This window comes from Rattus norvegicus, chromosome 6 (genome assembly GCF_036323735.1).
Source record: "Rattus norvegicus strain BN/NHsdMcwi chromosome 6, GRCr8, whole genome shotgun sequence".
Lineage (NCBI taxonomy): Eukaryota > Metazoa > Chordata > Mammalia > Rodentia > Muridae > Rattus > Rattus norvegicus.
This window is the reverse complement of record NC_086024.1, coordinates 29,206,697-29,233,428: the sequence shown is the minus strand read 5'-3', so window position 1 is coordinate 29,233,428 and position 26,732 is coordinate 29,206,697. Positions and strand designations below refer to the sequence as shown.

At 45.8% G+C, this 26,732-nt stretch overlaps 1 protein-coding gene across 3 annotated transcripts in view; it reads right to left on the bottom strand.

Annotated features, from left to right (window-relative positions):
* The window catches only part of Alk (ALK receptor tyrosine kinase), a 719,891-nt gene that overhangs the window by 117,893 nt on the left and 575,266 nt on the right, over positions 1-26,732 (bottom strand). For all 3 annotated transcript variants that reach the window (XR_005505446.2, NM_001169101.3, XM_039111819.2), the window contains 3 exons: positions 9,943-10,074; positions 3,066-3,197; positions 2,303-2,403 (listed from right to left, as the gene is read on the bottom strand). Coding sequence is in view for 2 of the 3 variants with exons in the window: in NM_001169101.3 (NP_001162572.1) it covers positions 2,303-2,403; positions 3,066-3,197; positions 9,943-10,074 (365 nt within the window). In the remaining variant the exon portion in view is untranslated. The remainder of the gene's footprint in view (positions 1-2,302; positions 2,404-3,065; positions 3,198-9,942; positions 10,075-26,732) is intronic.

Here is a 26,732-nt window from a genome sequence, read left to right as displayed (position 1 = left end):
GTTCAGAGACCTCATGGCCTTGCACAGCAATGGAACAGTCACTGGGGTTCCTGCTCTTGCAGCCCAGTTATCCTGAAAGGGAGAACTCTACCTACCTTCTGCCTGGAGGATTTGGATGTAGTAAGGGACAGGGGTTATAAACCTGTACACACGCATTTCTATTTTGGTTAGTTACTTACCCACCCCACCCCCCATGATGATGACGCCAATGGCGACATCATCATCAACAACAATAGATTGCTCTTAACATTGAGAGCCTATCAACCTTAGATAGCTATGGTCTGAAAAGCTGATAGTGAAAGTCAGGACAGTATAAACATAAGCAAACATGAGTGGTGTGATTGTGTGTGTGTGTGTGTGTGTGTGTGTGTGTGTGTGTGAGTGAGAGAGAGAGAGAGAGAGAGAGAGAGAGAGAGAGAGAGAAAGAGAGAGAGAGAGAGTGTCTGCTCAGCCAAGTTCTAGAAAGGGCAGGAAATAACAGAAACAGCCTAGAGCAAATCCAACCGGAGGAAAGAGAAAGCCAAGGAAAACACCTGTCTTAGCTATTGATCAACTCAAAGGTTATCAGAGAAGTGACAGAGTATTAGGAAAATATCGCTTTGCTTTGACATTTCTTCCTCTGAAATTAGGCCTATATTAATCCCAGAAAAGAATAAATTTAAAGACCAAATGCTCCTTAGGAACCTCCTGTCCTCTCAGGTGGGCCAACCATCTGTCTTCATTCAGGTTTCCTCACAAGGAAAGCCTTTTCTTTTATGTACCTGCTCTGAGGCGGCCCACCGATGACTGTGCAATTCCACCATCTGCACCAGATACCAAGGCTTCTCAAATACAATCTATTTTAATGAATCTATTTATTTCTGCCCAGACTTCTTCCAAAAAAGAAGTTAAGGTGGCCCAGAGATACACAAAGCTTGATAAGACAAGACAGACAGATACAGGGTAAGAAAGATAGGTCAAAGGCATAGTCGTAGAGTCAGGTATCTATGGACACACATGTTTGCTTACTAAGGGGAAGTCTCTGCTTCAAGTTAACCATTTGGTTGATTAAAATGATAATTTGCATTGCCTTTTCTATTATTTGTTTTATGGTTGAGTTTTTATTTCACAAGAATCCCAGAGAGTTACAATTTGGTCCCTTAGCAGAGGAGTGTACTTCTGCTGGCTAATGCCTTCCTGCCTGGGATTTCTACCAGAGGATGCCAACCTGGTTAGTTTTAGAAGGTCTAAAATTTGAGAGGAAACAAATTAGAGGGCACATGGCTAAAACTAAGGCAGATGGGAGTTTCCTTTGTGACATCCCACAAACAGAGGACTGGCTGAATCTGATCTCTGGGATGGATGGCTTTCTATTGGTGTAGGAAGAACGGGGTGTGCAAACTTTCCCAGGTACGGCCTGACCGATGAGTCTGATACTTGGAAGAATCCTTCTCCTTTTTAGCCCACGCTCCCTCTGTTTACACAGGCTTCCAGGCACTGCAGCAGACTTATGCTAGCATCCACTTTGCTCCCTGGCTCTCCTAAGCCTCTCACATGTGCTAACCTATTCAGTCCTCATCTGTATGGGAAAGGCCAGATACAGCTAAGAGTATCTCCACTTTCCAGGTAAGGAAACCAATGCCCCAAGAGGTCCATTAGCTGCCCAGACAAATGGTCCAGTCAGTCAGAATAGAACAACCTGTCTTAGATCCAGGTCACTGATCAAGAGTACACTCTGCTGTTGCCTGTATGGAGGAATCTTACATGTATTTCTTGACCCTGGGAGAATATGACTCATATGTTAAAGAACATGTCACCAGGCCTCAAGGCCTCACAGTCAAGAGACAACGGCTGCATGTATCGCTTGGGTAGTGGCTTTGTTGTATCCCCCGAATGCTATTGATTTCCTAGAAAATTATGTAAATGATTTTTTGGTGCTTTCCAGTGTTCAACATGTATTATTAGAGCTTGTTATTTTGGAAAAAAATGATTTTAAAGAAAGACTTGTAAATGCCATCACTTTTCTCTATTATGCTTATTATAAAAATATATTTCTGAGTTTGCTTAAATCGAGGTCCTACTGAAAAATGTTGGGCCCAGCTAAGTATGGGTATTTAAGGAGAGACTCGCTGCTGATGGAGCTTCACCATGTAGGTGAATACAATGTGCCTGAGACAAGGCAGAAACAGTTTTCCTGTCTTCCCACAGGAATGCAACCAGCCCAGCTCTCCCAGCTACTTTCTTAATCTGATTTGATTTATCTGGAAGTGACCCAGGGGTGGGAAGGGGAGTCAGGGATTCCTAGAGGAATCAGGACACTTGCCTCACAAGGAGAGCTCTTCATTGGTGCGGGGAATGTAGCACTGGTCACTGTTGCACTTTCTGAAGTGGGGTCGTCAGTGGTGCTGAGCAACAGGGCATGGCCTGGGAAGAGAGAGACAGAGTCACAAATGTTTTATCGCTATGCACTGAGGGGTGCAGAGTTCTGCTTTAGCCCGGGGGACATCTTTGTGGATGCTGGTCTCTTGTCTACAGTGGATAAGGAAGACCACTCATGATTGTCAACAAACTCTGGCTCCTGCTAACTCCTTCATCCCAAACTGCCCAGGAGGTTCCAGAACCTGGCTATTCCATGCTCAAGGTTTTCAGTTTCAACCCAGGAGCAGCCGGAAGCAAGCAAGACTCTCCTGGCCTACCTCCTGGGTAGTCATGGCAGCCCTTGCCTTCCAATAGTTTCATGACCTTCTCTTCACCGTGCTCCAGAACCCAGACCATCCTGGGGCCCATGCACTTCCTAGCGAGACAAAGTTCCTCAATTTCCCTTGGCCTGAAAACTGATGCTGGCTTTCAACTAATCCTGTATCAAAGCTCCGTATCTAAATAACAAAAGTGACCCTGAGATTGGACATGTTCAGTAATTCTAGAGTTCAAGAAGGGACGAAGAGGAGATTGGGTGTGAGCACCCCCAGATAAGCTTTGAGCAGAACTCTGCCTGCCTCTATGTGTTGAGATGTCCTACATCTCTTATCTGTCAATATAGACACCAGGGTGGACATGAGGGAGAAAGAAGGGAGGAGAGGTAGTACCTTGGTGGCCCTGGGAATGGGTATCTTTCAGGGTCTTCACTTGCCATCGGGGCACACGGGGTGAGAGTGGACTTTGGGTCCAGCCACAGAAGCCATCCTCGAAGTTACAGTAAAACCCAGCAGGAAGTTTACCTGTGGAGAGATCACAGCGCATCATTACCAGTATACTAATGGCAAACAATGCCAAAAGCAAGGCAAATTAGCCAGGATGACCACATTATTCTCATCAATGGTGGTCACCAGTGAGAAGATTGACCCCACCACTGTGTGTGTGTGTGTGTGTGTGTGTGTGTGTGTGTGTGTGTTGGTTAGGGATTCTTTGATGTGTGACTTAAAGTGAAATGCTAATAATAAATTCACAGCTCACTTAGTATATAACAAAGGAGAGGCTCAGAAATGCTAAACAAATTTAGTCAACAGTCATCCCTTAGGGAACGGAAACCCACATTGTCTTCTCAATTCTCTACTCTTAATTCTGCTCTACTAAGAACATGGCTGAAGAGAAGGCAATGTACACAGAGGGCACACATCTGTAATGGCTGACACAGTGACTCTTGTCATTGAGTGGTAGTGGCAGAGGGAGTTCTAACTGGGGGGTGGTTGGCTTGGAGTCTCTCATATCACCCGTGTCTGCACAGACATATATAGTTCACAGTTTTCTTCTGGCCCCATTTGGCTGGCAGTGAAGTGAAGCCGTGTGCTGAGTTCTGAGCAGTTTATTAGATGAGTGGAAGCTGGGCGTGTCTCATACTGGTTTTAGTCTGAGACTCTTCCAGCCTCCCTTCCTTTGCAGTATGAGGGATCTCTTGTTCCCTAGTGGGCTTCAGCCAGCTTGGATCCTTGCGGAGCTGAGGCCCCGCCCACCTCAGTGCTCATTGGACAGGTTCTGTAAACGCAGGTTTAAACTGCTGATGTTTGGGGTTGTTTCACTCCTGTAATACCATCACCCGGGAAATCCTGCTTAAACAATCCGGGTTACAATGGTCTCTATCGTGGAAAGATTTGGCTTAAACAATCCGGGTTACAACGGTCTCTATCGTGGAAAGATTCTGCAGCAAGGGGCCCATGACCTTCTCTTTTATATCAGCGTTCTATGTCCTACATTTCCTAAGTATCCCCAGAAAGGGGAGGAAAGAGAACCTACTTCCTCCAGCTTCTTTTGAGAATGATTGACTCAAGGTGAGTTCTCGGCAAGGAGAGCTGGCTAGGCTTTTCCTACAGCCGCCCGCCTGCAGCAGCTCCAGGCCTCGCTGTGAGGAAGCAGCGGCCTTCTATCTCCACGTGGGAGAGGAGCTCTCTAAGAGACCCACCGCTCTGCATGTCCTTCCTGTGTCTCAGCCTTCTTGGCAGTGGCGGTGGATGAGGGCCCTCATGCTTCCTGGCCGTGACAGCATCGTAGTGAATTATTACTCATTCCCCCACCCCCACCCCGATTCTCTGTGCATTTCACACAGAGGCAGAATTATAAATTAAAACAGGCTGTCACTGACTCTAAGCATCTCCTCCCATTTATACCCCCCTGAAGAAATCATTTTCCCCCAAGCCCTGCGTGTTCTTCTGATTAAAAATCCAAAAGCTAAGGAGATCTTTCTGTTTTATTTTTCACGCCTACCCTCAAGGGATCCCATATCCAAGTCTTGCACAGAAACCAACTGGCGTCTAGAAGTGACCTTCTAGGAAGGCGCTTTACAGGCAAGCTTTAAAAGCCAAGGATCACCGTGAAAGGGGATAGGCTGGGGGTCGAGCAAGGGCTTAGAATGCCCGGCCCCCAACCCGTTTAGGTACAGGGGCACCACAGTAGGATGCAAACCTAGGGGTTCTAGACCCAGCCTTTCCTTTCTGCTGGGTTCCTGTAGGTCAGTCATTTCCTTTCTTAGACTCCTTACACTTCTGTAGGGTCCGTTTCCATTTGATAGGGTTGGTTTTAGGATAAGATAAATGGAAGAGTATTATCCATTGCCACTTACACCCACACCAGGGGAAGTCACTGGGGAAGGGGGATGAAGGAGCCAGCAACACCCTGGGGTGTGAGGTAGGGACAGGTCCTTCCTATCTTTCAGGAAGAGCTGCTTGGGGGAAGTCCTATTTCTTTTTGTCTGAATAAAAGGAAAGAAGACAGGCAGGGAAACAGAGCAGGTCAATGGCAGGTTTATGTGACAATTAAACCTTGAAGGGAGGAAGGGAAGGCCAGAGGATGTCCATCTTTTAAAGCACATCAGGGCGGTGTGCTCTGTGAGAAAGGCTCTCTGGAAGGAGCAGGTGTGGGTGTGTGTCAAAACAACACCCCCCCCCCCCATGGGTTCGGCTGAGGCCAGGGAATCCTTGCTGAGGATTGCTAGCTGCTGAGCATAAGGCTGGCCCACTGAGTCCGTCATGGCTCAGCCTTTGACTGGAAGCTCTTCTCACTCAACCCAGGTGCCTACTGAGTATACAGCCCCCTGTAGGACATTAATGTCTACGTGTCAAAGGAAAGGAAACAGGTCTGCTTCTTAACTTCTTGACACTGAAAATGGGCTCTACGGACCAGGTGCCCCTCTGTGCCCCCATGAGGTTAGAACCATAGGTTCCCTAGGCTTCCCACGGCCTGCTGGTTAGAGTCTGTCTTTTAGCTAGCTCTCCAGGGAATGAGTCCCTGACTGCCGCCCATTGGAGAGATGTCGCTCTCACAGAGTCCCCCTTCTTGGGCTGTGGCCAGGCTTCTCATTGGCTGGATGGCAAATGGAGTTGTGCTGGGGTGGGGAGGGGTCAATCAATCCCAGCACATTTGGCAATTATGACACCTGATTCCACTCTAAGAGAGACGAATGGGCAGAGTCACAGGGACATGACCCCAGCCACAGCTGCGGAAGCTGCCAAGTGTAAACGGCAGGCCAAACGACACTTCTTTCCTTCCCTTGTGACAACTCTGTTAACATTTTTGATAAATACGTGTTATACATTTTCTTGAAAATATGGAGTCATGGGAAAAATGTTAGAAGAAATACATCAAATATTATGGTTATCCCAGAATGTCTGGGAGAGAGGGTTATGGGCGATAGTATTTTCTCCTGCACATTTTTCTGAATCTTCCCAGTATTTTACAACCGAAATGTTTTATTTTACAATAAAGAAATAAACTTAAAAAAAAAAAAACGAAACTGGTTTTGCCTGGAAGGAAGCACATACTCCCAAAACAGATGAGATTGTTGGGTCCCCGGAGGGGGAGGGGAAGTAATCTACCTCCATGGCTAGTGAATTGGCGAGTGGAATGGAGGACCCTTTGGGGAGGGGGCACATGCTGTTGAGGCTGGGGTATTAACAGAAGCTCTCCAGTGGGCATACACCCGGAAGGCCTCCCTTGGATTTGGTGATGTTTTTAATCTGAAAAGCAGGGCTTGCATCACGGATAGGGAAACTTGAGAACTCTCCTGCATCACAGAAAGGCGGTGGTAGGATCCTGGACTTCTGGGGTTCTCCACCGCCTCCTTTGTCCAAGGAGACGTCTCTAGCAAGCAAGGTTTAGGGCTCAGCACAGCCCAAGCTGCTCATGCCACAGGTGGGTGTGGCCTGGTGTGTAGGAAAACACAAGGTGGGGCTCCGAAGTCGGACTGAGGCTGAACCGATGCTTAATCTCAGATGATTGCTTTAGCTTCTTGCTCTCTGTGACCACGAAACAGGTTCATCTCGGGAGAGAGTCCCTGGCACAGGCATCTGGTCCTGTCGGCTGCTGTTACCGTCATGGTGATGGCTTCCAGCTTCAACAGTGTTACAGGGGAAAACAGCAGAAGTGCCAGAAGGAATGGGGCCGTAAGCAAGAGGAAGGAGGTCTACTAAGACCTGTGCCAAAGCTGGTGGGAAGATTGGACTAATTCTCTGAATTAAGCCTTCCTTCCTAGCAATCGGCCTCTGGTTTCTGTAGCACATGTGGGTGTTCTCCAGGGTAGAGCTGTCTCTCTGACAGCTGGTTGGAGCAGCTTTTCAAACATGGCTGAAAAGGCCACCGGGCCCAGTGCTCCTGACCTTGGTACCCAAGCTGGACCTTGGCTGTCCTGAAGCTGAGGGCTGCTTCTAGAAATCCACGATGACAAGCTGTGGAGAAGTGGGAGATGCCCCAAGTCACTGTAACGGGCTGGATCCCGAGGTCTCTGAGCTCTAATCACAGCTCTGTTCCCGGCATCCTGTGTGACCCTGAACAAATCAATTACCTTTCTCTGCCTTCATCTTCCCCATTGAAAATCAGGGCATGGCCCTCCTAACCCATGTCCCAGCTGGGAAGTTGAGTCTCAAAAAAACTTTTAAAAGGCACTTGCAGAGCTTAGTGGCACTGCTGGAGTTGCCCCAGGCGCAAATAATCACACGTCTGCATATAGACTGCTACCCAGGCCACAGAGGGCAGGCCAGGCTATGTTTTGCTGTGAGAATGCTGAGAAGATCTGGGAGCAAAGAATGTGGGGACAAGCCGAGGGCCACCCTGCAACTCTTCATGGAGTTTTATATGAAAACACGTCATGGGGCTGGGGACATAGCTCACTTGGAAAAGTGCTTGAGTAACATATATGAAGTCCTGGGACCCCATACAACTGGGCATTGTACTTCAGGCCTTGGCTACATAGCAAGTTGGACACCAGCCTAGGATACCGAAACCCTGTCTCAAATGATCAAAACCCACCACAACTCTGTTTATCATTGGATACTTCACTTGAGTCTTTCTACGGAAATAAAAATCTTTTTTTTAATTGAAAAATGTGTTATTTATGGCTTCTCTTTATATAAAAACCTCTTTAATTTCCATAGGGCCCAGATGACTTGGGGGACAATTTTCAGTTTTTAGAGACATTTAGCAAAATTCCTCAGAGGTCAGTGGTGTCTGTGGCCTGTGTGTTTGAGCCTCTGGTCTGGGTCCCACCATATTCCAGGCACAACTGCTTCTCTCCTCCCCAGCTTTCAAGGGGCCATGCACTGCTTCATTCTTTAAACCTGCCTTGGGCTTTTGCTGCTCTGCATCTTAAATCCTTGTGATTCGCCTGTGCCCTAGGATTCAGCACATTTTCTAGCTTAGTACAGGCGCTCTATGCTTGTGGTTTCCCTGACAAAATCCCTTTCAAGTGGAGCAGTAATTAGTGGAGTCCATAGAACGACTCAAGTATGTGGGGCTGCCCACATACCTGTGTGGCCACAACAACTTGTTTTTCTTTATGGTGCTCAAGTTTCCCAAGTCAGTCATTCATTTTAGCCACTAGTCAGTGAGCACTCACCCCATGCCAAGAATCAAGAGACATTCTGGCACTGAAAAGAATACCAGACCCATCTGCCCACAGAGAGGAAGTGAGATTCAGGAAACCACCTCTGTAACACATAATTGACACCTATCAGCTAGGGTGGTTTAAATATAAAAAGTGATAATATCAAGTGTTAGCGAAGGGAAGACAGAACATTTGTATATTACTGGTGGGCATATAAAATGGTATAGTTACTGTCAAAGAAATTCAGACACTTACTCAGTAAGTTACATGTGGAGTTGCTGTATAAACCAGGATTTCTATCCTACGTGTATTCTGAGAGAAGTAAACCCTTATCTGTGCACGAACTGACATGTGAATATCCATAGCAGTGTTATGTGCAATGCTACCCAACTGAAAACAAATCAAATGGCTTTGGATTAATGAAGAGATGGGTAAACTGTAGTATGTTCATAGACGAAACAGCATTCTGCAATTTAAAAAAATGCAGAATCGGTATGTGCCATGCTGTGGGTGAACCTCAAAACTATACTGAAGAAATTAATAAAAATCCTGCATATTATATGATTTCGCTTATATGCAATGCCCAGAGAGGTGCATCTGTACAAACAGAAAGATTAATGGTTAGGGACAGTGGTGGAAGGCTGCCAGAAAAATGCATAGATTGCAAGGCATCTTTTAGGGGTGGTGGTAAAATGTTCTAAAATTCGACCGTGGTAATGGCTGCACAGCCCTGTAACTCTCTTAATGAAGTGGAATGCATACTTTAAATGAGCGAGTTACACGGTGTGTGGTCTGTGTCACAAAACATCACTAATAACAAATTCTGGAAGTGATCATCAGTGGATGCACCCAGTTAAGTGGGAAGGGTACAGAAGACAAAGAACAAACTGTCTTCCTTGGAGGTGGTGAAAGAAGTGTTCTTGGAAGAATAGACGGTTGAAGAGAGCCTTCAAGCACTACGTGGGACTTCAGAAAAGAAGTATATTTGCTTGAGACCACTCAAGCAAAGCCAGGGAGCTACCATGGAGATGCGAAGTGGTTTGATATGGCTGCAGCAGTAGTGATCCGAAGATGGGGAGGAAGAGTGAGCCAGGGCTTGGAAAGTGAGGACAATGTACACATAGAGAGTTCTAATGTCACATTACAGGGTTAGGCTTCATCCTGCTCATGTCCTCTGGGCTCGAGGGTGCCAACAGCAGAACTTAAAAGATATTATTTATTTTTAAAATGTGCATGTGTGTGTGTGTGTGTGTGTGTGTGTGTGTGTGTTTGTTTGTCTATATGTGTACCACATGCATGCAAGCACCACAGAGACTGAAGGGGGCATCAGATTCCCCAGAAACTGGAGTTACAGGCAGTCGTAAGCCATCTGTAAGTGTGAGTGTTGGGAACTGAACTTCTGAAGTGTGGCAAGTGTTCTTAAACACCAAACCATCACTGAGGCCCCTTATTTGTGACTACAGACTTGGAGGACCGTGTTGTTTCTAGACCTCATATCTTCGCTCTACATTTGAGGAAGTGTGTTGCCAAGAAAGTAGTCATAAGAGCCACTGGGTGTTATGGAGGCCACAGAGGCTTGCATTTATGGGGTGATGGGCAAGGAGGGGGCATGGGTGGTTAGGATCAAGCAGGATCAAAACTCCCCCTCTACTTACTGCATAGCTGACCCTCATCTTCTCCTTGGGCACAGTTCTGGTGGAAGTCACAGGCTTGCCCGAGCTGGAGGACTGTCCCGTTCCAACAAGTGAAGGAACTCTGCAAGGCCATCTTGGAGCCTGGGGATGTTCCTAGAAGGCACACAGACACACACATGTTCCTGGTTAGCTGGGGAGATCAAAGTCTTGTGGGAACACTGCTCCACTACATCTCAAGACTTGACAAAGATACGTGCATCTCCATCTGGCCACACTCAAGGTCAATGGAAGAACCTCATACATATTCATAGTCTACTCAGGATTTCAGATTCTACCAATGTGTTGAGGGTTGGTCCATTTCCTCTGAGCATTCTGGGATCCTGGAACCCATGATTTTTGTGGAGCAGAACCTCCTGGTGGAGGCCCTGTCCCACCCAGCTCTAGCTTACTCTAGAATTTGGGTGTCTATCAAGTTTACTTGGTCCAGTATCACCTTTCTGGGCTCTGACACAGATCCTAGCACTAAAGAGTACAGACACTTTCTGCAGTGAAGAACAATACAGGCTTACACTGCTGTGGGAGGTGGACCTGACGCCTCTGTGATTGGCTAGGCTGATGATGTCCCTTCTCTATCTGGGCATTGTCTCTTCTATGAAAGAATGGATTTTGACAATATTACTAAGATGCACTGCAACTCCCAAACCCTTAGAGGATCCACATTTTCCAGGAAGGGAGGGAGGGCTGTGTCTTACAATAAACATGTTAGCAGCTATTAGTTCCTGACTCATCAGTGATGCGTCATGATAACTAACCAAGCTGTTGCCACTTGAGTCTCTGCAAGCCTGAGAGATCAAGGCCATGAGGAGAAGGAATGGGCTGGCTTGGCATCATCTCCCTTGCCGAATGGAGGGGAGGAAGGGTCTGATTGTGCTTTCTGATACTTAGCTCTTGTGTGGAAGGCTCTGGTCCCAGTGGAGACGAGCATTGTGGTCCACATGGGGCTTAGCTTCTACTCCTCACCATGGCAACCGGTGCCTTTTCAGGCTCCCCATACCACCCTCACATCTTTGTGCTCCTGATGACCCTGGTTCCTAGCCTTGCTGACCCTCACCTCCAGGTGAGTTTCTCCAATTTTGTCTGAGAAGCCATATTACTTTGACTGTATTGTATAATATCTCTAGACAGATGGTCTTCAATATCCAGAGTTCTATGATTTTCTTAGTTCACTGGGGTGCTCGCTATGGCATGGAAATGAACACCACACCAGTCTTGCTTACTTCTAGAACTCTTCCACCTACCTCAGCTGAGCTCTGTGAGGCATCTCTGAAGGTCTTAACGGTGCCCATCTCAATTTCCCAAGTGAGGAAACTGAGTTTAGAGAGGTTTAGTGAGTAGCCTAAGGTCTCATAGCCAAGAGTCTATGTGACTGCAAGGCGGTTCTCCACATTTCATGGAAAGGATTGCTCGGGGTGACCCTGAGTGTCCCTCTGCAGGCCAGTCCAAGTAAGAAAGTTGAGTACTAGATGACGCAGGTGTATGGTACAACCACTTTCCCTGAATTCAGATATCCTCTCCTGGAGGGAACAGAAAGGTTCCTAACATTCAGGAAGCTCAGCAAAAATGTAAGATTCACACGGTCTGTCTCCAAGGTTACGCAAACAACAATGGCTGTAGAATAGAAACTCTTCAGTGTTGCTGCCTGTAGGGCAGGCAGGGGTGTCAGGGTTCCCGTTTCATTACCCGTGTTGAAGTGGAAATTTTAGTGATGTAAGTGGCTTCAATTCACCCTTGCTCCTGTAAATAGCCGCAATAAACTCATCCATCCATCATGTCAGACTTGGGGGCAATTGTTTCTTATGTTTGTCACTAGAGCTCTATCTGGGATGACCAGACAACACGTTTGCCCAGGAAAAGCCACACCACGGCAGATAGTCACTTGGCATGCTCACAACAGCTTGGTCTCTAGCCTGGCTGGGCTTGCTCTATACTTCTCTTTAATCTGTTCTTTAAGGTCCCAGGATGGGGACTCTTCTCTTGTTTCTCTTCATGTGCCTAGGGCCACGTGATGGTGCATTCATAATGTGTTACCCATTGTGCAGGTGGAGCTCACAAACTTCACCTGTGACCCTAATACCATCTTCCCGGCATGCACGTGTCCTCAGCACCATTCAACTGGGCCCTGGAACTCACAGTCAAGTCTTTATCATCTCCCTGAAACTGAGATGCTGGCCATTCTTCAGATCTTCCCACACTCGGCCTCTAGGGGGTTCATGGGCACCTGTGTTCAGAGGTTATTTCTAGAACACACTGATTAAAATAATGGTTCCCCGTCTCCAGAACCTAATAGGACGATGGGTGTTACCTTCTGTGGTAAAGAGGAACTTTACTGGGCTGGTTGTAATTAAAACTTTTAGGTGGATTGGTCCTCCTGGATATTTCAGGGAGCCCCTTTGGGATCCCCAGGGTCCTTATCAGAGGGAAGCGAGTGAGTCTGTAAGAAACAGGAGGTGTACTGGTGGCTCTCAGATCATGGAGGCAGGGGACCATTCTTTCCCCTGCTCCTGGGAACAGGCTCTTCCAGAGAGCAAAGCCTGAAAGGCACTGAGGTTATGGGAAGAACTGGTGCTAACTGGATCTTTCAAACACCCCTCATCCAGTAATAGCATTGGGACTTCACAAACACCTGCTGAGTTAAGTCTAGTTAGATGACACTGGCTGACCTTGGACCCAGTTCCAGTGGCGGCACAACATCTTTTCCACTCCCTACTCGCTCTCAAGGGACCTTAGGAAGACAAACTCTGCCTTTCCTACTGTGTTCTTAGAGAATAAACTCTTTGCTTAAAGCTTGATCATTTTTTGACTCTGAGTCTCTCTCCCTGGGTCCCTTGAGACTCCCTCATCCCCCAAAACTTAACAAGAGAAGCATGAGTTTCAGAATGGGAATGAAGATTATGACCCAAGGACCCCCAAAGGCCCCACAGAAGCTGTAAGAAGCAGGGAAATTGGTTCTCCAGAGGAAACAGCCCAGCCCAACAGCATGCTCTAGAAACTTCTCAGCAAAGTCTCTATCTCAGAGTGTCTTGCACGTGGCCAGTGAAAGTGATTTCAGACCTCGGCCCTCTGGAGCAGTAAGAGAATAAATTCCTGTTGTTTGTAGCCATTAAGCTTCTGGTAGTTCATTACAGCAGGAGCAGGACATTAATATGCAGTCTAAAACCAGCTCCAGCAGGAGTCACTGGCTTCATCAGCCAAGACCTTGGCCAGTTGGAGCTCAGTGAGGCTTTAGGTGGACGTCTCAGTGCTTTAAATTGCTTCTGGGATGAGTGCCCATAGTTCTCTGGTCAGGTTCTCTCTTCCCCATTCCTGCCCACAGAGGGAGAAGGGAGGAAGTTGTTCACCTTTCCCTGTGCACAGGATAGTTTCTTCCAGTGGTTCTTGGGCCCTAAGCACACCATGCCTGAGCAATGGAGCCCACCCTCCTTCCCACACTACATAAGTTCCAAACACTCTCAGGTAAAAACCCAGGATCAAACAACAAAAACAACAACAACAACCACAACAACAACGACGACGACGACAAAAACAACAACAACAAAACAAAAACAAAAACAAAAAACAAACAAACAAAAACCAACCAACCAACAAAGTCAAAACCACATTAGAGAGTCGATGCTCTCGTGAAAAGGTAAGTTCGTTTTATGGGTTTAATTCTGCACACTAATTTTCCATTTCACCATCACACTTTAACATAAATTCCAGTTTTATTTTAAAAAGCTCATCCATGTGAAACATTTGTTTTCACTAGAAGCTCAGCGATTTGGAGGGTTGGAATGTTGTAAGTCCAGAAACAAATGACCTTGGTCTACCTTAACCCCTTAGTATAACTTACTGCTTACTCTTGTAAGTGACCTGACATCTTGGTGATTAATAGGCAAGTCCTTTTGGAATAAACACTCCCCCACCTCCATTGGTCCACAGTCTAAGAATGTTATCTGATAACACTCAAGGCCAATAGCAGAGAGATTTCCTCCTTCTGTTGTGAAGTAGCTACCTGATGTTTAAACTAATGGATTTGAAAAGTCTCTCAATTTATAATTTTCTTTACTCTATTATTATATAAAAAGGCAACTGCTCTCTTTAGGACATGGGATTTGATGTAACTATATCTGTGATCCCAGGTTTTTGGTCGTTGTATTTGGCTCCAGAATAAAACTCTCTTGCTCATTCTCATTTGATGTGAGGGCTGTGTTTATTTTCGTATGTTGACAGTGTTGTATTAGAAGTTAGGAGAGAAATGTTTCCTCAATAACAGGTCTCAGGGAAGAGTCAGTCTCTCCTCTCAAAACCCCAAAGCAGAGGAGAGGTTATCTCCTGAGGTACTGACTTGGGGATCGTTGCAGGTGCTGAGAACTGAGCACCAGGAATCTAGGGCACATGGGGGCTAACAGTTACCTGTGCTCTGACCTTGTGACAGATAGGAAAGGATTGCATTATTACTGGTACTATATGGGAGGAAATGGGGAACCTGGTGACATCGCCTGACCTCTTTACTCTCTTCAGACAAAGGTCTAAATACAGTTTCTATCCTACCTCCAAGCACTGGCAAGTTTAGCACTCAAGCTATGTGTTTATGGCATTAAAAGGGTGAAAACTTCATCCCACTCTGTTTAGACATTTTGAGACTAGATTATGAGATCTGGGTGGTGCCTCTTGTGTTTGACTGGGTTCTACTGGTTTCATTAAAAAAGGGCTTCGAGGGCAGGGCTGGGTAAGGAGAGACCAGGAAGAAACACATTTATACCCTGGCCATGATACAGCACAGCGGAAGAGGGGCCAAAGCCCGTCTGCTCTTCTGATTTCTAGTTGTGAGCTGCATAAAAGCTGGGCATTTAGTACGATAGGAGAGGCTCTGGGCATGTGCTTGGTAACTTCATTTTCAAAGCATTTTCCCTTGGCTTTCTCATAGGAGATCCTTAGTCATAGCGCAGATGGCTCTCACTCCAGCCTGCCATAGAAAACACAAGAAAACTCAAGGGCTTCATAAAGCTTCCCTCAACTTAACAGGACATTTTAAGCTCTGCCGTTTATGCATACTGTGCACCCGCTGTGCATCTTTAGAGGGCACATGAGCGTTTCGCATACTGGATTCGTCTTATTGCTTCTCGCACCTTTCCTTTATTTAAAATACAGTCTGTCGTCAAGTTGGAAGCAAGGTAAAAACACAAAACAAAAGAGCATCCAGAATTCCACAACCCAGAGGCTTCCTCTCCCCCTTTTAAAATCTGTCTTGGCTAATTTACCTTGAGTTCTTTCTGTCTGTGATTTAGAAAGCGCCCATAGTCCCCTCATATGAGCATAGGTCTTAAAATAATGATGGCACTGTCACAAACTTTTCCAAGGGCTTTAAACACTTCCCCCTCGAATTCTTTTTAATAGCTACAATCCAGTGTGATATCGGCCATCATTTATTTAAACATTATTCAATGATTGGGCGGCTAGTCTGTTTATAATAACACTTTGAAGAATATCTTTGTGCATAAACCTTTGCCTGCATTTCCAATTATTTTCATAGGATGGATTCCCAGAAGTGGAATTACTGAATCAAAAGGTATAAACATTTTAAAAGCTCTTGATACACATTGCCAAATTGCTTTCCAGAAGTGAATCCAATTTACACTCTTCCCTGGTTGCGTTCATACATGCACACCCTTCATTCCGCATCCTGGTTCACCCCGAGTATTACCAGAATTTTTATTTTAAGCTAAAGGCTGTTTACTTTGAATTTTTCTGAGAAGGAGATTTTCATGTGTTCTCGGCTTTTGCATTCTTTTTATTTTCAGGGCAGGGGGAAAAAAAAACCTCACGAAAACTCACGGTGTCAGACATGATAGGTAAATCGTCTACCTTCCTTGTCCCCTCACCAAAGAGTTCACACTGACTTGTGTGAGGTCATTTAATAAGGGCTCGAGTGCATTCTATTTGGATATATAGTATATATATTCATAGCGTAGTAGGTAAAGTTTCATTGAAATCTGAATGTGTCTCTATTTCTCTTTCTCTCTCGGATGTTTAAAGAGTGCATTTCTGGTGGGATCAATAAACACTGTATGGGCCACTGTCATTGTTTTGGGGTCCTCTTCCACCAGCCCTTACCTCTTCACAGCTGGGTACTGGACTTTGTTCCCCACCCATTTTCATGATTTCCCTTTCTCTCCCCAGACCTTTCTTTCACTTGGGTTTCTGAACACGTTACTTCTTCTTCTTCTTTTTTTTTTTTTTAAAGATTTATTTATTTATTTTATGTACAGCATTCTGCCTGCATATGTGACTGCAGGCCAGAAGAGGGCACCAGATCTCATTACAGATGGTTGTGAGCCACCATGTGGTTGCTGGGAATTGAACTCATGACCTCTGGAAGAGCAGTCAGTGCTCTTCACCGCTGAGCCATCTCTCCAGTCCAGCATGTTACTTCTTGCATGGGGCGTAGTCGAGGTTCTGCCTCGTAGAGTTATTAGCTGTTTGTCTTCAGCAAACTGTCACTCACTTGAACGGAGGTATGGAGTCTTATGCATCTGCAACAGTGTCTGGTAATAAAGACCTCCTGCACGCCAGCAGAGGAAGGTGTTGTTAAATTTGCTTTACTGTTGAGAATACAAAGTTCCCGAGTGGTCGCTGGTTTGCCAAGGATGTGCTTAATGCTGATTGTGGGCACGGTGTGCAGAAGGTTGTCACGTTTGCCCGTCACCCACAAGTATCAACAAGGAGGGGTGCAGGAGTGGAGGATATGGCTACTTTTGCTCTTTGGATGGTCAGGATTAGAGGATTTTTATTCCTTGGATTTCTCTCTTCCCTGGCTATCTCTTTTAGTCCTGCTTCCTCTGCTATCTCTCTTCTTCTCCCGGAGACTTCCAGATTCCTTGGTAGATTCTTCCCTGGACCCAGTGAGTTTAATGCTTACCAGAGACTCAATTAGATAGACTCCAGCTACTCCGATCTCTACTGCCAGCCCAAACTCAGAACTAATGAGGCATGACCAAAAACAAGTGCTCTGTCTCCTCAAGTCCTTTTTTTATGGAGCCCATAAATTCCTAGGAGGAAAATATCCTTGGTGAGTAGTTTTAAACCAGGACCCACATTTCCTGAACAGCATCTTCTCTGTGGTTGTACAAGCATTGTTCTACCCTGAGGAGTGGGCTACACTGAGACTCTGGTGTAGTCACAGCCTGTCTCTGGAGCAGCGAGGAAGGGGAGGGGCTTGGCCACTAGAGAGCAGCCCTTGTATCTCTGCAAGTATACTATGGGTGCTCGTAATGTCCAAGTCTCACTAAAACATCCCAGGTTCCCCAATTGCATAAGGTAAGAGATCAAAATCACCTGTGGGAGAGCTGATGCTCCGGGATCTTTCATTAATAATGCTCATCACTATGGAAATTTACTTAGTAGCCCTTGAAACATCACTTCCTTCCAGACTGACAATGTGAGTCACTGGGCCTATTAAATCCTCGTCACTCCTTCTTTTTGCATAGCATTTTAATAGCCTGCAATGTGCTTCCTTAAGCCTTCTTTGTCTGAAGCCTATAAAAACCTAGTCCAACAGTTATTATTCCCACCTGATTAATCAGACTGGGGATTTAAGAGCCTAAGCAATGCTTGTTGCTTTTTAAACAGTCGCTTTTAAAACACGTGACCAGTTGCTTACTGAGGTGTTTTACTAGTAAACCAAAGACAGGAACCCAGAAATTGGTCAGGTCGTCCTCCAGTGACATCTAGTCTCATGGATCATAATAAACCATCTCCTAGAAGCAGTGCCCGATGACCTCCGGAGTCACTTGGTAGGGAGGTAAGAAATAGTTTTGGTGTTCATGCACCATCCAGGTCAATGTCCTTGAACCCAAAGGAGGAGATGTCCACAGACCCCTGGGTGTTTCTGGAGGCACGCAGTTGAGTGGCATGACCATGGAGGACTGGAGGAATGTGAAGCTCAGGATCTGTGAGACCTTGGATGGGTTCTTTGTCTCCCTCTATCCTTCTACTGTCCTCCTGCACAGTGGAGTGTTGACCTCGAATCTTATCTCCAAGCCTCTTTCCACCCACAATCTCCTGATTGGGTTCTAAGCAATGGCACTGATGGCTACAAGTTGACGAGATGGATTTGCTATCATTAGTGCCAACTTGATTAATGCCCAGCATTGTAGATGGCTCTCCCTTGAAGCCTTCTGCTAAGCTGCTCACCCAGCAAGCTGGCCTCACATTGGCACTTCCTGTCCCAGCCATCAGTCATCTGCATCTTGGAACACCGCCTCTGAAACAGCATGGTACATTTGTTTGTCTATTTATCTTCTTGGTGGATGCTGCAGAAATTAGTTCAGATTTGCATCAGCAACACATGTGGTCCAGGTCAAGTTCCATGAATCACTGTTCTACACTGTGGGTGACTTATTGGGTTCACTCACTGGGAAGGAATCCTTCCCTGACTGCATATGAAGCAGAAACACACACACACACACACACACACACACACACACACACACACACACACACACACACGCTTCCCCCCCTTCATCTGTGTCTTAGAGCTTAGATGCTATGAAATCTATACAACTTTCTAGTTCAAATTTCTTTTGTTAGATGAGCGTTGAATTTTAGGGCATGTAATTAATTTTTAATTAAGGGAATTTATGTGGCATTTAAAAAGACGCACATTTGTCTCAGTTTTCTGGCCATCTCCTACCTGTTCACTCTCACCCAACCGACGGCATTTATTACAGGGGAGGCAGAATGAGAGCTGTTTTAGTGAGAAGGGGGTCTTACTCCTAAATCAAACTGGAGATGCTGTGAGGACAATCTTTTAATATAGAGGATTTGTGGGTAGGCTTGAGCCAGAGCTGGAATCCAGGGCTGGGCTGGGCTCCCATCTGCCTGGTAGAGACTTCATACTTCCCAGGCCTACGAGAGCCAGGTGCTTAGAGGTGAACAAGCCAAGAGACACGAAAATGAATGGCGACACAGTGAGGATGAAGTCAAATTGTGTGTGCAGGCCAACAGGTACAGCTTCCTTGCTGACTTTAATGGGGGCGTTGGAAAGCTTGTGAACTGTGTAAATTAAGCCTGGCAGAAACCAGTCCTTCTGAAGGCTTTGGGTCTCATAAATTGTAGTGTGGACAACCTCATTAAAGAACTGGCATCTTGGTTCCTACATTAAAGAAGAGGCCCAGTCACAGATGGCTGCCTATGGCCACTGTTCTACAGAGTGGGGGAGCTATGTGGAAGCTTCGCCTTGCCTCTAGGTCTGCGAAACCATAGAGAAGTCCCTTTAATATTGGCGAAAGCTTTTTAGTATCAACATCATCTAAATCCAGGCATTTCCATAGGCCAGGGCTCCTGATCCCACAGATATGAGCATCACATAGCAAATGGACCACTGAAAGCTGTCAGAAGAGGAATATCTAGAAGAGGTCACAGACTAGCATGTTCCACAAGCATTGGGGATAATAACTAGATGTGCCCAAATCTGAGAACCTCTCCCATTGGATATATGTCTTCTAGTTTCTTCTCTCTTTGGGACAATTATAAGCCATGGTCAAGACTCACTAATTCATGTTCTTACTCTTCTGGGTTCTTCCATGTCCAGGAGTTCCTTTTGAACCCAGACCACATTTTTGTAATGACTCTAGCAGGTCTGACACAAATTCTGTTCAGTTTGTGTTGATAATATCCATTAAGGTATAGGGAAAATGATTCCAGGTTCCGGTTCACTTCTGCTGGTGAGTGGGGTGAATACCAACTCAACTGAACGGTTTTCCTTAAGAAGGCTGTTTAATGTCTAGGTTTCTGCAAAGAGCAGATGAGATCATATGCCTATAGGACCATAAATATGTAGGTTCTTACTGTGAGCTAACTATAGAGGCATGGGGTTTAGAGAATTAGCTATGAAACATGGGCAGAGACCCAGGAAAAGGTTGATTAGGCAGGACCAGTCTTAGGGACCAAAGGAAGCTTTCTTTGCCGCACATGGTAAAGTTGAGGCTCTGCAGAGCTAGATCCTCAGAGCAAAAACAATGACAGGAACAAGACTAAAGTAATTTCCAGCACAAGTAGTAGGGATGAAAGAAATCACACCTGCAATGATGAATTCTCATCTTCATTTTCCTCTGGAGTCAGCTCGTGATCTGATTTAGCTTTGTGAACCTGGCTCCTCCAGGGCCCAATCTTGCTATAGTCTCTGTTGCATATACTCTATACTCTATGGTCCATCTTCTGACGTCTCTTTGCATCTAATTAGGCATCGAGATGTTCAGCTTCTAATAGTGGTTGTACAACCTGTTTTAGCTGTCTAGAGTTGTCTCAATTTGAACAGTTCCTCCCACCTCAGATGCCACTTCCTTGATCCCCCTTGGTAGTTTTTCTCCTTGAAAAAAAGACTTGTGTCTCCTTCTATGCAGGAGGGCTTGGCTTACTCATGTTACCTCCTGGAGAGTGCCTGGCACATTACAAGTGCTAATGATTTTACATCAAGGAAGGACAGACTCGATCACCAAATTCAAGTAGATGCACGCCAGGGTCTTGTTAGAAACTTCTCATTCCTTTAAGTTATGCCAAAAGGAAAGTTTCAACCTCATTCCTCTCAATCCTTGCCATCCAATTCAATGCTTAGTTTACCAGAACGATGTTTTCAGAAGGGAAGGTGGCTTGGAGACCTAGTTTGATACAGTGGGCACAGGGATATTGGGTCTGGCATTGAAGGATGAGAGAGAACCAGCCAAGGGAAATGGCTATAGAGGAGCCAGGGTGGGAAGGGTGTCATGATCTAGAAATAGAGCAAATGCTATTATGGCCCAGAATGGTTGGTCACAAAGGGTCAAAAGGGCTGTCTATGTGAGGAAAGGAGGAGCACAGGCAGGCAGAATACTGAGAACTGGGGTCAGGGGGTGTGGATTTTATGTAATGAATCTAAACAGCCGACTTCAAAACAAGAATTCTGCTGTCTTCTTTTTTAACTTAATTTTTAAATACGTGTGTGTGTGTGTGTGTGTGTGTGTGTGTGTGTGTGTTTTGTAGGTGTCTGCTTGTCTGTATTTGTACCATGGGCATGCAGGTGCCAGTAGAGGCCAGAAGAAGGCCCTGGAAGCCCTGGAACTAGAGATGTGGGAGCTGGGAAACAAATCTGGGTCCTCTGCAAGAGCAGCAAGCATTTTTAACTGCTGAGCCATGTCTTCAGGCCAGCTGCTAAGTCTTAATGAAGTTTGCTCTGAGTGATTTGGAGAGCTTGAGTGGCGGAGTGAACGAAAGTGTGAAGAGCCAGCTGGCCGCTGCCTCCGGGACTGACCACACGCATCATGAAGACTGCTTGGTTGAGGCTGGTGGTTATATGGAGCTGAGGAGACACAAGGAGGCATGGGTGACGTGCTAGAGGTGGCCCTGACAGGGTGATGGCTCGGAGGTGAGCATGAGTGAGATGGCAACAGGAGATGTGGCATTAGGATGAAACCATGCCAGTTAACATGGAAAGACACCGAGGGCTTGTTTCAAATTCCTTCCCCCTGTGACTTTCCTAAGAACCATCAGAAGGGGCAGAGCGTGCTCCATTTTCACGGTTGAGCGCTCCGAAGAAATTAAAAATGTCTTATTCCTTTGCAGCCCCCAACAGCCCCTTCATCTTCTTACATGGTCTTTTTTTCCCCAAAGGTTTCCCTATTTGACATTTATCTTCATTGCTTTTTCTGAAAAGATACACCAATAATTTTATTTTTAATATTATAAATGACCCCTGTGAACACTTTGCCATTAATCTCCCTGAACCATGGTGATATTTAACTATTCCGCACCACAACTCCTCACAAAACACATCCTTGTCTTTTCTTGTTTGTTCTGTAACTAATGATCAATTGTGATTGTACTTTGGAGAATTAATACTAATCACAGGTAAATTATAGCTGCAAGTGTGATCACGGCAGGGACCAGGTTTCAGACTGTGTAGCAGAGAAGGCTGCTTGGGATGGAATGTGGGAGAGGTGCCATTCACACTGGAGGAATGAAGACAGCACCACCTGGTCATGAGTGGTAGCCTCTGAGGACTCCCAGTTTGGAACTGGATGGACTCAGTCCTCTTGAAGCTAAAAGGAAGGCCGCTGTTGGAGACTGGCTCCATCTATGTTAGCCAAGGTAAAAGGGGTGAAAGGGCAGGGAAGCATTTGGATGTTGATGCAGATATCAGTCATGCTACCAGTGGCCACACCCTTGTCATGTACATATAATTTAGCCCTTATAGAAAATACATGAAATAATTGTTATCTCCTGTTTTTTAATTTGTGGTTTATTATTTGACAGTCTTGTTATAAAGCCTACGATCCCACTGTGAATTACAGATACACTACTGTGCCTGGTTATCATATACTTTTACTGAGAGGAAAACTGAACCCCAGAGAAGGACTTGTGAGGTTATTTTCAAGGTCAGAGCAAAATTAGTAGCACTAGGATTTTACGTCCGCCTCATTGGGAAGTCCAAATTTTTAATCAATGTTCTAGAGCCACCAGAGAAGGAAAGGCCATTGTAGTAGGCACAGGAATATACACTGTGGACTGTGAACTTCAAGCCATCAGAGCATAGGCACGACTGGCTAGAGAAAAGCCCTGAAGGTGGTGCGCAGTTGTAATCCAAGAACTTGGGACAATGGGTTTGAGATTGCTAGAGGCATATAACAAGAGTGTCTCAAAAACAACCACACTCACAACAAACCAACAATAACACAGCAAGAACAAACAACGACCTCAGACAAATAAAAACCCAACCAGGCTGGGGGGGGGGAAGAGAGAGAGAGAGAGAGAGAGAGAGAGAGAGAGAGAGAGAGAGAGAGAGAGAGAGAAAGAGAGAGAGAGCGAGCCAGGCAAGTGCAGTGGTAGTTTTAGTGAGCCACAGAAAGTGGTAGGCTAAAGGGTGAGACAATGGAATTCTAAGACAGGATCTTGTTCTCTTAAAAGACTAACAAGGTGTTCAACTGTTAGCAACTAAGGGGAAGTCAATAAAAGAGAGACCTGAATGTCAGATTTCATGGTTTGTCCCCTGAGCCACACAAAAATGTCATCCCTATTAGAGGTTGTTAGTGTGTGTGTGTGTGTGTGTGTGTGTGTGTGTCCCAGAGAATCCGAAGGTGCATCATTGTGTGTAAAGCATAGATGCTGGGGGCTGAGTATGGAGCACTGGGAAACTGAGGCAGTAGTTCTTCACACAGTGTAGGTTGGAATTGGGAACTCAGGCTCTGACTAGAAATGGGTGCGTCTCTCAAGGCTTGCCCAGACTCCACCTCCTCTGCTAGCTGAGCCACATGTTCTATGGCCTCCCAGTGAATCACCTGAAGCCTGAGTCTATGGGGGCACATTCCAGCCCCAAAAGTAACAGGTCTCTGTAAACCACCTCGTGGTAGTAAATGATTACATTTTATTTGAGCCACCTGACAGCCACACAATGGATTCAGTGAGACCAGAGAACCTCACTCCCCCACCTTCTCATCGTCCCTGAAATGTCTGTTACCTTTTCAGGAACACTTTCCCTGTAGTTATATATCAAATCCTTGCCCTATTCCCAGTTAGACTCACTTCTCTCTGTGGTCTTCCTTCTTGCTGCTTGCTTCAGGCAACATTCACTTTCTTTATGAGTTTGGATGGGGTCTTTCTCCCCAGTTAACACTCAGGGGATGGAACGAGAACTTGCTGGATTTTTCATTACTAAGTACCCAGAGCCTAGAACACTGCCTGATGTACTGTGAAGGTGTAATGAGTGTTTGCTGAAAGCATAAGTGGCCACCGCTGTTGAAGAAACACTTTGTACAATAGGCTCAGAAGGGCAATTTGTGCCTCGTTCACAATTTAGAGTAGATATTTTAGAGGAAAGGCATTTTGCTGAGGAAGGCTTTAATGGAACCCCAATTCCCACAGCTACATGTGGGGAAGCCGGGATTTGTCTATATGGAAAATAAACTAAGCAAAGGAACCTTGCAATGTTAGCAACCTTTGGAAAGAATGTACTTGGAGCTATTAACTTCCCGCAGGAAGACAGCTACGTACTTAGACCTTCGTAGATCTGAGGGGCTGAAAAAGCTGTGTCAGGCAAGCTGCTGTGTGCTGAGTCACACAGAGAACAGAGCAGATGACTGATTTATAGTAAAGTGGCCAGAGGCTGGGGGACAGCCAGAAAGAGCTCCTTTTAGACACAAAACGGGGCAGTGGTCCTGATCTAGCAGGGGAGAGTGGATAGGTCATCCTTCCAGCTAATGACACAAGGGCTGCCTAGAGGACATGGGAAGAACTTTGGGGCTGCCCAGTTTGATAGACACAGGCCAGAGGCTCAGGACATGTGGGAAAGGGGATGAACCTTCCACGAGGCTGCCTGTGTTGGTGAGAAGTCCAGGATTTCCTGGCATGGTTTAGTCTTTAGTTCCTTTTTAAGATTCTCAGGTAGAGTTGAACACTAGAAGTACAAAAACAGGGAGAAAGGTTATGAAGAAGGAGGAGGGGGGAGGAAGAGGAGGGAGAAGAAGAAGAGGAAGAGGAAGAGGAGGAAGAGGAGGAAGAAAAGGAGGAAGAGGAGGGAGAGGAGGGAGAGGAAGAAGAAGAGGAGGAGGGGGAGGAGGAATGACAGGTAGGGAAGAAGGGATGATGATGTGGTGGCAGTGAAGCAACAGTCCATGAGAACCCACTACGCATGAGCACCTACTATGTGCTGGTCACCTTTTCCTATACTGCCTTCTCTCGATTCCTTGAGGGTCATAAATGAAACACACAAGAAGGTCACCCATGTTGGATCCAATGGAAAACGTCAGAGTCAGGGAAAATAGTTGGTGTTAGTGAACAGATGGAAACCTGTATGTACTATTGATGGGATTGTACAATCCAAGTGCAGCAGAAAACGAGATAGAGTCCTCCAGCAAGGCGCAAGCAAGCCAGAATTACCTCGGGACTTAACTTGTAGCAGGCAAATACCCCCTCTTGACTCCCCGCAGCACACAGCTGCCCCTTGCTGGTGGCAGTGGGCCCTAGCTTCCCAGAAGGCTGTGTCTGTGCTGGCTTGGCCCTTGTGACTCTCTGTTATTGCACCTGGGACACCAGAGGGGGAACCAGCAGGTGTCAGAGAGGACTGGCTCAGACCGTGGGCATCGGGCAAGTTTGTATTCTGATCCCAAAGGAACAGCAGCAGAGCCTTCCTCACTGACTGCCAAATGCTGACTGAAACAGCCTCCTTGTCTTTCGAAGCTCTCGGGTTAAAGACCACGTCTATCAGGGAATCATCTAAGACATTGCCAGGGCATGCTCTACTATCCTGGGATGCTTTGGGGCAAAAGTAGATTGCTCTGGGCTAGGGATGTAGTTCAGTGCTTGCCCAGCATGTACAAAGCCTGAGGTTTGATGCCCAGTGCTGCATCAACTAGGTACGGTGCTACACGACTATAGTTGTGGCTCTCAGGAGGTAGAGGCAGAAAGATCAGAAGTTAAAGGCTGTGGCTAGCTACACAGCCTGGGCTAAATTAAAGTCTTTTTTTTTTTTTTTTTTTTACAAAAAAGGTCAGTTTTGCAAAGCAAGTCCCCTCGAGCAGATGCTTGGGCAAAAGGCTGGACTCAGGACATCTCAGAATCCAGCATCGAATTCCATGCCTGCCATGTTGAACGCCAGATGCCTCCTGCCAGCTGAGGGTAGGGATGGGAGGGTAGGCTGAGTGGGGAGACCTGGTACTGAGTTTGTGATTGGAGATCTCTGTGATCTTTCACAGAAAGGAATTGGATATGAAAATCACCTGTCAGAATATTCAGGGAGGCCAGGGGAGGGGGTATCACTGTACCCTTACAATGAGTAGGGTACCATTAGATGTTGCAAATTCCTTTAGTCACGCTTATGAAGACACTTCTCTTCAATGATAATATAGAAGTCCAAGGTTTTGGGGGTAATGAACTTAGTATTTCTTCATCCTTATAAAAAAAAGAATTTGAGGTAATGGGTGTGGTGGCATACACCTACAGTCCCCACACCTGCAGGCTGAAGGAGGAGGATCACTGCGAAGGTGAAGACATTCTCAACTACATGGTGAGTTCAAGGCAAGCCGGGACTGCACAATGAAACTGTCTAAAACCAAAGCATCAAACAACCCCCAAGGGGAAAAAACGCTCAAAGAACTTGAGGTAACTTGTAACCACTACTTACAGTGTAACCTAGAGATAAACAAATCAGGATGAAGTAAGAATGGTATTACAGAACAAGAGTCCTCAGATTTCTACACAATAGCTAAAACGTCTATGTTTTTGCGCTTTCTAGAAGAAGGAAACAAATAATGAATAAAAGAACAACTATGAGGTTCAAAGTAGTTGTAGCAAATGCTGTTTCTGACACTGGATGCTGACAGGAAACATCTTGAGTATTCACATGTGATATAGTTAATAACACTTCACCTGCCTCTGTAAAATCAACATAATACAGCGTGTCTATCTAGCTATTTCTTTATGTATATATACCCGCATGTATGCGTGAATCAGTGCATGTGTAAACATGCACCCATGTATAAATGTGTAAATGTATGTATGTATGTATGTATGTATGTATCCAAAATTTATGATGGGAGTATGTCCTGATAAACCCACCAGAAATTTAACACGTCTGTGGTGGTTGAATGTTCGGTCATCAGGGAGTGACACATTTCAGGAAGATTAAGAAGTGTGGCTTTGTTGGAGGAAGAATGTCACTGATGGGGCCTTTGAAACCTCAAAGCCCACACTAGGCCCAGTGCTGCTCTTTCTGCTTGCAGATCAGGATTTAGCTCTTGGCACCT